General features: G+C 37.2%; 1 protein-coding gene across 4 annotated transcripts; it reads right to left on the bottom strand.

Annotated features, from left to right (window-relative positions):
* Positions 1 to 2,369: 2,369 nt before the first annotated feature.
* On the bottom strand, positions 2,370 to 6,899 carry LOC114261908 (butanoate--CoA ligase AAE1). Of its 4 annotated transcripts, XM_082873362.1 has the most exons (4): positions 6,517 to 6,816; positions 5,232 to 5,343; positions 4,237 to 4,331; positions 2,370 to 4,010 (listed from the first exon to the last, which is right to left on the bottom strand). In XM_082873362.1, the coding sequence occupies exon 4, from the start codon at positions 3,978 to 3,980 to the stop codon at positions 2,559 to 2,561; it is 1,422 nt and encodes a 473-aa protein (XP_082729488.1). In that variant the 5' UTR covers positions 3,981 to 4,010; positions 4,237 to 4,331; positions 5,232 to 5,343; positions 6,517 to 6,816; the 3' UTR covers positions 2,370 to 2,558. The 4 variants fall into 4 exon arrangements, with proteins under 4 accessions (XP_082729488.1, XP_082729489.1, XP_082729490.1 ...); XM_082873363.1 differs by lacking the exon at positions 4,237 to 4,331 and having other exon boundaries at positions 6,517 to 6,872; XM_082873364.1 differs by lacking the exon at positions 5,232 to 5,343 and having other exon boundaries at positions 6,517 to 6,772.
* Between the last annotated feature and the right edge of the window lie 4,361 nt (positions 6,900 to 11,260).

Here is an 11,260-nt window from a genome sequence, read left to right as displayed (position 1 = left end):
TCGGTTTTCCCTTCCTCAACAAGTGTTCCCAAGGCGACGCCGCAATGTTTTGATGAAACAGTAAAGCCTCAATAAATTCCCTTGGGTTTGCTGCCTTACTTCTGAGGGCCCATTTGGACCTATGGGGTTGGATCTGGTGCAACCGTTTGGTTGGCTCATTTCTCTTGGGCTTTGATCCATATTCATGACACCTATTCGCCTAATAAAGGCGACTCTATAATTAGGTTAACACTTTAATTTCTGTCTCTTCACACATTTTTATATTTTGAGATTTTTATCACATGATACAATTAAGAGCACAAGAAAGTAAAATTTTTGGATGCAAAGGATCCTTAGCCTACCATTACATTTCGTTGCACTTTAAGTTCCAACTCCACCCCTTACTATCTCTTGGGACATTGTATTATTATTTAGGGATTCAGGTCAGAGGTCTACTTCTAAAACTATTGGGAAAATATGTCCAAATTTAAATATTTTTAGGCCAAAAAGATATTGATCTATTCAAAAAGTCTACCTATCTATTTATTTGCCCAAATGTCACCTATTTGTCCATATGTCACCTATCTATTTACTTCACCGCCACTAGCCACCACCACGACCACTATTGGCCATCAACTACTAGCCGCTGGCGACTTTTGACTTTTCTGATGGCTTTTCAATACATGTCCTTGTCATCAAAAAAGATTAAATCTTGAACCAAATAATATATGACTCCATAAGTATGGGCTTTTCACCAATTAACTCTTGTCATTTTATCACTCGTTAAGTTAAAGCAATTTTACCCAATAAAAAAAATGAACGAACAAACAAAACAAAACAAAACAAGTGAATGACTCGATCAAATTGGTTATAAATTTCTCCATGTTCTGTTTTTTTCTTACAGTTATCTTTTGGGGCTTGGATAGAGAAAATTTCATGGGCAAACCGACCCAATCGAAATTATCAATTTATGCTTGGTTTGTTTGGGTTTGGGCTTGGAAACTCGGGCTTTAAAGTCTGTCTTAGCCTGCTCTTAGTGTGACTAGGGCTGAGCACAAATGGGCCTCCAGCATAACTAAACATATCCGACCCTACTTTGCTTGGGCCTCCAGCACAAGTAAACATGTCTAACCCTACTTTGCAAGTGCCAAGCAAAGCACCCTTACTCTGGGATTATTTGGTTCAGCTTAGTTAAAGCTGCTTAGAACATCTCCACCCAAACCTTCAAAATTTTGTATGTCAAAATTTTTTGAAGACTTAGGTGTCAAATTGACATATATAAATTTGAAATATCTAAAAAAATACTCGACCTGATATATCAAACTTATTATTTTATTGCATTAACTTTAATTGTTTTTATTTTAATATTTTTTGAACTCTTTTATTGGTCCTCACTATTAAAATAATAAAAACAAAAGCATTTGACATCTTTTTGGCATGCCAAAATTTGACATTGTTAAGACATGCCAAATTAACACCTCACTTTTAAAGTTTCGGGTGAAACGCAATTGGATGTCAAATTTTGTTGTCAAAAGTGCCATCTCAAAATTGGCATTTCGGGTGGAGATGTTCTAACTTCTTTTATTCTAGGAGTATATGGCAAACTATCAATTTCTACTTATAACTTATTATAACTTATTAGACATTAAAAAAAATTAATTATTTAAAAGTTTGGAAAGAATGATTTTGGTTTCTATTTTAAATTATCAACTTTTAACTTGGAGCAATAACAATAGTGTGCCAAATGCTTGAGCCAAAGCCATTTTGAACTATACCATCACAAAAAACCTCCTCCAATAGTATGCCAAATTTTCCACAAAATCAATTATGATCACCAGATGTTTTTTGAAAATTAGATCCAAGGATCAAAAATATGATATGGGAGTTGGCTGTGCGCGCGCACAAAAAAAAAAAAAAAATAAATCATTGTAGTGGTATAGCTAAAAATGACTAGGACAAAGTTATTTCAATTTTCACCATTATAATTGCTCTTACAATAAGCTGTATCAAACAGCAAATACCTTCTTACGATGTGAGCTAGTGTTTATTAGCTTCCATTCTAGAGGTTTTTTTTTAAAAGAACAGTCAAATATTGAACGATTTGGATCATCGAGTTGAGCCCAAATTTGGGCTGACTGTGGCCCAACAACATCTAATCCGATTTTGAATTGGAGAGAAATTGTTCTTTCTTCTTTCTTTTTTTTGTGTACTAAATATTCAAACCGGTTGATTTTGATTCAACTGATTTTTGGATTTTCAAAAAATAAGATCTCAATCAGGCCAGATCCAACTTGTTGACAACTTTACAGTGGTTAAAAATTACCAGAGGTCCTTATAAAGAGCCTATTCAGGAGTGCTAATCCTTAAGTAGGTGTTCTATGTAAGATACATTTTGATCTAACCAAAGGAGTTGCATTTTAAGATACCCACAAAAATAATAATAATAGTCATAATAACAATAACAATAATTGCATTCATTAATCAAGCCCAACAACACCTCTTATTTGAGCAATCTAATCAACAACCACATAATTAACAGCCCACATACTAACCAATGTTACCAGCCAATGAAGTCTCCTTTACAATTTGCTGGTGCTCCTTTTTGTAAGGCTTCCCATAGCCTTTGTTTTCTCCTTTAGAACAAATTTCTGAGTCTTTCCTGTCGAAGTTTTTGGCAAATCCTCAAAAACAACAGTTCGCGGAGCCATATAATGTGGCAAATGATCACGACAGTACTTGATAATCTCATCAGCACTCACATTACAACCATCCTTCAACTTCACAAATGCGCAAGGCGTTTCTCCCCAATGCTTGTCAGGTCTTCCAACAACCGCAGCCTCAAGAACTGCCGGATGGCTAAACAACACGGACTCAACCTCAATCGAGCTTATATTCTCTCCCCCCGAGATGATAATGTCCTTTGAACGATCCTTCAGTTCTATGTATCCATCGGGGTGTTTAACCCCCAAGTCCCCACTCCTAAACCACCCGCCTTTAAAAGCCTCCTCCGTTGCTTTGGAATCTTTCAAGTAACCGTTCATTATTGTGTTCCCTCTAAACATAACCTCACCCATTGTTGTTGCGTCTGGTGGTACACTCTTCATAGTATTTGGATCCTTTATATCGACTTCCTCCATCCCGAGATGATGTAACCCTTGACGGGACTTGATCTTCGCCTGCACCTCAGGTGAGAGGGAATTCCACTCTGGTTTCCAAGTGCAAACCGTGCCTGGACCGTAAGTTTCTGTCAAACCGTACGAGTGAGTGACACCAAACCCTAGCTCCTCCATCTTAAAAAGTACTTGAGGAGGTGGTGGTGCACCGCCAGTCATCACCACCACCTTTCCCGGAATGGGTTGCCGGGCACTGGCTGGGGCATTCACTATCATGTTCAAAACGGTGGGTGCACCACCCATGTGGGTCACGTGCTGCTGAGAAATATTGTCAAAAATGCCCTCTGCAGAGACATTTCTCAGGCAAACATTTGTGCCACCCTGTGCTGCCACAGCCCAAGTAAGGCACCAGCCATTGCAGTGAAACATTGGAACAGTCCATAAATAGACCGGCATTGAGGGCATTTCATTAAGAAGAACAGCAGCCAGAGAATTGAGATAGGCACCTCTATGACTATAAACAACGCCTTTTGGGCTCGATGTTGTGCCTGACGTGTAATTCAGCGAAATAGGGTCCCATTCGTCATTTGGCCATTTGATCTCAAAATCAGGCTTTGCCGTTGCTAAAACCCTCTCATATTCCAAACAATTGGTGGAGGGAGATGATTTATTGGACTCTAGGATTAAGACTAGACGAGGCACCTTGGAGCCCATCTTGGATAGAATTTCTATTGCTCCCCTTGCAACATCAAGAAATTGGTGGTCTACGAATATAATTTTGGCCTCTGAATGCTTCAATAAAACCGAAACCATTTTTGAATCATGGCGTACATTAAGCGTACAAAGAACTGCCCCCGCCATTGGAACTCCAAAGTGTAACTCATACATTGCTGGAATATTTGGAGCCAAAGCAGCAACCTGCTCAAAAGAAATTAAGATCCTTTATTAAACTAAGAAAACATGTATATAGCAATCTGAGGACAAACATATTATACAGATTTCGAAAATAAAGGGGCAAAAAACGAAATGCACTAAGCCAGACATCATGGCAATTCACATGCAAGATTTAGAGCCAAAAAATATAATTTTTTTTACATGTAATTTTAAAATATATATATATATACAATATTCGTTAATTAATCACTTTTTAGGTGCCTATCTCGCAGCGAACAAATCCATCGTTAACTATGAGAAATCTTTTTGCTCTCTTGAGTCCCAAATGCCCGGCATAATAAGAACCTGTACAAGAAAAAGACCATTTGTAACATATCTTATGTCTTGAAGAAAATCATTTTATCCCCAAACTAATATTAGCATTCCATCTATATGATATTCCTCTTTATCCTTTATTGGACTGTTTATTATAATTGGAATAGTTTAAAACGGAGTCTTAAATTTGGGAAATGACTGATAACTAAAAAGCAGCTACTTCGATTTCAGACAATCTTTCAACCATGTAGATCCTGAAAGCAAAGACCCTTTACAGAAAGAAATTGAGGATTATCTGTGATCAAATTTTTATCTAGAAAGAAAATTGAAACATGAAACACACTATTGTATTTGGATATACAGTTCCAACAAATAGGTTATCAATGAATGGCATTTATTATCAATTTTAATATAGCATGATTAAACAGTCATTGTATGTATAATCTAGTGTTTCACAACATGGAAAGAGAAGAATTAGTCAATGTTGGTGCACATGCACAAAATAATTTAATATTAAAATATATTTTGCATTACATTATGCACCAACAGTCACCATTATGAATGAAACAAATGAATAGGTCACTTATGGGGTAGGTAATTCCTTTCTCCAGCACTGAAGGGGATAAAAAAGATTATATAAAAGCAAAATAGAATAACATTGTCAGTGGATAGCTGAGTCAACACAACCTAATTTCTTCCCTAGAAAACACCAAGAAATTTTTAATATATATTCAAAGGAGCAAGTATTACACTAAAAAAAAAGACACAACTTGTACAGTAAGTTAAGTGCCTCACAAATTTTCTTACAAATAAAAAACAGCAAATAATCCATGGGAGATTCAAACATATTCTGGCTCTGTTAGCAAGTTTCAAATTTCAGAGAAATTTTTTGTATCATCCAAAACATTAGAACTTCTAACTGCAACATACCCTAAAATTACTCTGAAAGTGAAATGTGTAGACTAGATCCACATCATAACTATTTGAATTGATACCATACACTTCATTTTCGGAAAACTTTTTTCGACCCAACTTTTTCGATCTGCAAATGAGGAGGCCATAGATTAGAAAAGAAAGGTGTGTTGGTATTAAGTACCTCAAACTGCAAAATCAGCGTCCATATACCAACATGCACAAATTAAAGAAACAGAGATGATTCAAACAACCCATGTCTATCAGAAAACTACATATTACACTAAACAATCATTGATCAAACAATACAAGAAAAGAACAACTCACAGCAGCAAATTGTGTTAGCAAGTGTCAAATTTCAGAGAAACTTTTCAAAACATTTTTCACCCAAAAAAAACTTTTCGAAACATTTAAGCATTTGAACTTCTGGCTGCAACGTACCCACAAAAAGTATACAAAAATTACTCCGGAAATGAAATGTGCATACTAGATTTATTTTAAATATCATCTACATCATACCAAATTTGAATTAACAAAGGTTGTTAAAATTGAGATCCTAAGTACGATCGGTGAGAGGAAAATCAGATTGAGACCCTACTTTCTATTAGAAAAAAATAAAAATACAAATTAAAATGATACATATTAAAAATAAAGTGAAAAATCACAAAATCTACGATCGTATGATCCCATATAATCCTACTTGCGATTATGTTAAAACATCGATCCTACACCCATCTAGATCGTTTTATCAATGTAGGATCGTATAATACCACACACTTCATTTTCCTTTTCAAAGTACTTTTCCTTACACTGCTTTTTCGATAGAACAAAAAAATTCGCGTTTGGGATCTAGTGAAAATAGCTAAAAAGTGAAACAGTTTACCAAAAATTCAACCATTCTCTCTACGTTTTTTACAAGTCTTTTCATTAAAAAAAAATCAAAAACCTATCTAGTTCCCAAACAACCATTGCAAAATCACTGTCAAGCTGCACTGGACCATCAAATTGAAAGAAGGAAAATGCTAAAAACAGAGATGATTGAAACAGCCATATCCAAGAAATCAAACAAACAAAGAAGAAAACGGAGTCAATCAGAGCAACAAAGAATCAAAACAAGTACGAATTAAAAGAAACACAGAAACACACACACACACACAAATGCGACTGACGAAATCAGCAAGAGAAAATCACATATCACAATAGAAAAAACAAATCAAACAAACAAAAAACATCGAAGAAGCAAACAAAGAATCGAAACAGGTGCGAATTAAACGAGACCCAGAAACAGAGAAATGGTACTGACCACATCGCCGCGAGAAATTCCCAGGTGGGTGAGAGAAGAAGCGAGGCTGATACACCTTTCAAGAGTCTCTCTCCAAGTGAACTTGATGTCGCCATAGACAACAGAGGCTCTGTCTCTGTATACGATGGCCGATCTCAGCAAGAAGCTTATTGGGGAGAGAGGGACGTAATTTGCAGAGCAACGAATCGAACCCTCCATTGATTTCGTGAAAAGGGTTCGCGGGTTTCGAAGATTTGTATATCGGAGATTTGAATGAATAATGGATTGGGTTTGGGTTCGGGTTCGGAATTGGAATTCGATACAGGAAAACGATGAAGCCACGTAAACAAGAAGAGACTAGGACCCCACACCCCCACACGTTTCGTGCGAGGGACGGATTAGAGGGAAAAATAACAATAACAATAACAATGAGTGGTTGTAAATTAATTGACAGAAGTCGGAGTTACAAATTTTAAGAGTTTTAAGTATTATTGAGAATTCTATTATACGTACCTTATATTATATGTATTAATATAATATTATTTTGAAATATTTAGTTATAATTTTTTGTGTTTAGTTATGATTTAAAAAATATAAAGTTATACTATTTTTTTTTTTTTGTAATTATAAGATGCATATGGTATATATCCTGTAAAAGATGTATACCATAATCTTTTACATATATTTATAATTTAAAAAATAATGCTAGAGACTTAAAAAATTATCAAAATTAAATGCCTGGTATAGTGTAGGATTCGCATGATGTGGATTTCACATCCATATAAAATATTTGATAGAAATTTTAATAAATCTTTTAAGATCTTTAGCATTTTTCTTATTTAAAAGGTAAATTATTAATTTATTGAGAAAATTATTTATAAGTCTTATTTGGAAGACTTATTGAATGTGAAATCCTATAAATATTTTTTAGAGTTTGAAATCCTATTTAAATAGGAATGCATTCAACAAGGTCCTATGAGTTGTAAATGAATGATATTAGCGTACTATTATACCCCTAATTTGTTTCATATTGTACCTTATTTTTCATTCATCATATCACGTTTGGGAAGGTTTTTAGAAAAAGACAAATCTACAGGCAATGACCGTGCAAGATTTTTTTGCCTTAATCGCGGGATTCTAGTGCATTTTCAAAATGTTGCTTAAGTTGATGTAAATACGGTCAACGATATAATGAAGTTTGAGGGGTTGTGTGTTTATTCCTTCGACAGATTTCAACTTCAATCAGTTGAGGGGAAGAGTTTTTTTTTTTTTTTTTTTTTTTGAAGTGTGTTATTGTTTGTTGAAGTATGGATTATTCATCTTTAATAGGGCATTGACAATCAATTACAGTCATTGATAGGCACACTTTGACCAATGTTCTGATTGAATATGTATATTTGACATTGTGATGATTGATGGGTTTTGATATGTTCAATGTGTGCGGTGGTGTGTATGGGTTCAAGGCTTGGGTTGGGTTGGGTTGGGGGTATTTTATTTTAGTTGTTAATTGGATGTCGAATGTGAACCACGTCGTCGGATGTCAATTGTGCATTAGGACCTGGATGATCGTGTTACAATGCATGTTACATTTAGTGTACAACGTTAATCCACATACACCATGTAGTAGATGACATTGTGTGTTTGATCGATTATATATGTGTTTGAATGTGTATCGTGTCTTTGTTGTAATCAGTGTTTACATACATGTCACAGTACGTTGCGCAAAATTATTAGGGATTTGAGTTTGTAATTGAATGTGGATTGCATACTCTGGATTAGGGGTGATGGTGGTTCAATACATGGGTTGAGTTGGGATGTTACATATTGCATTTAGGAGGTGTGGGGACATATTTTTTGGGTAGTCCACGTGGCCGAGGTTGTTCGCCGAGGTGCTACGTGGGCAGATCATGTTTGCTGAGATATTTGGGGCACTGCCGAGGTATTCTGCGGCAATATCGGAATCCGAGATGAGCGGATAAGGGACAAGAGTCCTAGAATGGGAGAAGACTTCAGTTTGGGTAAAGATAAGACTCTTAAAGAGCTTATCCTAATCTTACTAGGAGTCTAAGATTAGCAGTAATCCTAAGTCCATTGGAGCTAGGCTTCTGTTAGGACTAGGATTATGTTGGCTATAAAAGAGAGGAACCCCTATGGGTCTAAGGTATGTCTTTTATGCTCTGTCTAGTGAGTTAAGCACTATTGGTTATCTTTGAGAGATATTTTACTAACTTGATCGTTGGAGTGCCCCTGGGTGGACAAACCACCGCCGGAATCTCTTCTTTCTGTTTCAGGTCGTTCGGGCTTAATTTATTTTGCCGGTGCTCTCCAGCTAAGTACTAATTTGGCAGTATGGTTGGAAAATCACTCACACAATTTGGCGCCGTCTGTGAGAAAGAAAGGAGAATAGATAGCCAGTGACGAACAGAAGGATAAGGTTCGGAGTGAAATCCCTGCTGGGAATGGAAAACACGTTGACCCAAACGTGGAAGAAGATGGTCGCAATGAGGAGACTCAGAACCAGAATCACAGCAAGAAAGACGTCGGCCAGGATGGCGACGTGCCAAAGAAACCAGATCAAAGCGGATACTACAACGAGGACGACCTCCAAGTATGGAATGATAGATGCCTACGGAAGGACGAAGAGGTGAAAGATATGGCAAACAAGTTGGCAGACCTGCAATCAGTCGTCAATTTTATGATTCAAAGTAATGTCATGCAGCCACCATACCCGCTACAGGACACGCCGATTCCAGTGGCCAATACCCAGAAGTGGGGGCAGAAGCCAATCCCAATAGCCTCTCAGCACACCAGAAGCGAAAAACACTCTCACCGGCCTTCTAGGGAGGTCAGGCAAGGAGAGTCGAGGAAAGAAGAGTCATGAAGGACACATCGAACTAAAGAAGCAGACCCTAAAGAACATCGGCATATTCAAAGGCAGGAGCTGTGCTTCAACACAACTCATGGAGAAAGGTCGAAAAGGACCTACAACGAAGCTGAGAGTAGTATGCCAAAAAGACTGAAGTCAGGAGATAGCCGAGCTCCTAAGTAGAGCAAGGAAGACCTGAGAGATTACCCCAAAAGGAAACAACATAATGCCGATGCCGAAGTAACTTCACATGTTAAGCAGAGAACACCCTTCTCGATAGAATTAGACAAAGTTGAGGTCCCGAAAAGATTCAGTATGCCGAGGTTCCAAATATACGATGGGAATTCGGACCCCAACTTTCACGTCGGATTATACCTGAATGCGATGGCGTTATATACTGGGAACGAGCCGTTGCTCTGCAAAGTGTTCCCCTCATCATTCGGGGAAATTGCATCGAACTGGTTTCACAAGTTGCCGAAAGGAATTATGAAAACCTGGGAAGGCCTGGCCTAGATGTTAGTGGCCAGGTTCGTGACAAACAAACTACAGTCATTGAGGGTAGACGCCCTAATGGCCCTGAAGATCGGCAAGGATGAAAGCCGTAGGGCCTATGCCAAAAGGTATTATGAGGTATTCAACCGAATACCATGATGCAACCATGAGGTGGCGGTCATGTCGTTTAAAAATGGCTTGAAGGATGACTGCCTGTTTCGAAAATCACTAGCAAAAACATTGCCGAAAAGCATGGAGGAGATGATGGTCAGGATAGAAAAGTATGCCAGAGCCGAGGAAGACACGCCGGAGACAAAGGCATCCAAACAAGAGAAGAAAAATGGTTCACCGAAGCAAAGTCGAGATAATACTGGACACGAGAAAACAAAAGCTTAGCCCAAGTGAGCAGATCCCAGATTCCAGATCTAGAATTCCAGATCCCATAAGACAAGATCTCGGCTTAGATGATTAAGTCCGAAAAGAGAAGAGCTTGGCCTAAGTTATAACGCCCTCAAAACAATAGATAAAACCCATCTCATTAGACATGCATTGATATAAAATAAACTAACCATTTCTATTTATCAGAGTAATTCTTACAACTGTATTACATGTTAACAACAAAAGCAAATGCCCTAAGGGCTTACAGCTTTCCAAGTTAACACTTGGTTACAAAAAGAAGAGTACTAACTCAATACATATTAAGCCCTTGGCTTGAATTTACATGTAATACATTAAAATAAACAAAAAAAAAGAGTCTTCAACTCTCATCATCATCCAAGCTATGTCCTTGGAGGTGGCATACTACCTGTACCTGAAAATAATGTCCCATAAAGGGTGAGCCAACGCCCAGTAGAGATATGCTAAACACAGTATAAGCAATAACTAAGACATTAGCAATTGATAAATGTTCAGTTTCCACAAACCAATTCATAACTCAGTTTCATTTCATTTCAGTTTCCATTTCTTATCAATTTCACAATTCACATCAACGGCTCAGAACCTGGCCAATCCCTTATATGAGACAATGACTCATATTAAACATTTCCCATTTTTCAATAGATAAACATATTAGTTGTATTAACATCTCAACAGATAAGCATACAAGTTGTATTCACATTTCAACAGATATGCATATTAGCTATATCAACACTTCCAATGACAAGCATATGAGCTGTATCAACACATTATCTGACAAGCATATGAGTTGTACCAGTGGAGTCCATCCCCTATCTCCTCCCAAACAACATCCGGTTTAGAGGTCCATCCCTTATCTTCCCCTAAACCGTGGAGTACATCCCCTATCTCCTCCCACACACACAATGCATATATACACAAAGGTCATATACACAATCAGTCAATACATAACGTTAATACATTCTGTCAACCGTCGTACTCTATGACATATTC

This window comes from Camellia sinensis, chromosome 6 (assembly GCF_055761805.1).
Source record: "Camellia sinensis isolate YWXY chromosome 6, ASM5576180v1, whole genome shotgun sequence".
NCBI classification, from domain to species: Eukaryota; Viridiplantae; Streptophyta; class Magnoliopsida; order Ericales; family Theaceae; genus Camellia; species Camellia sinensis.
The sequence above is the reverse complement of the archived record's forward strand: the minus strand, read 5'-3'. Positions and strand labels throughout refer to the sequence as shown.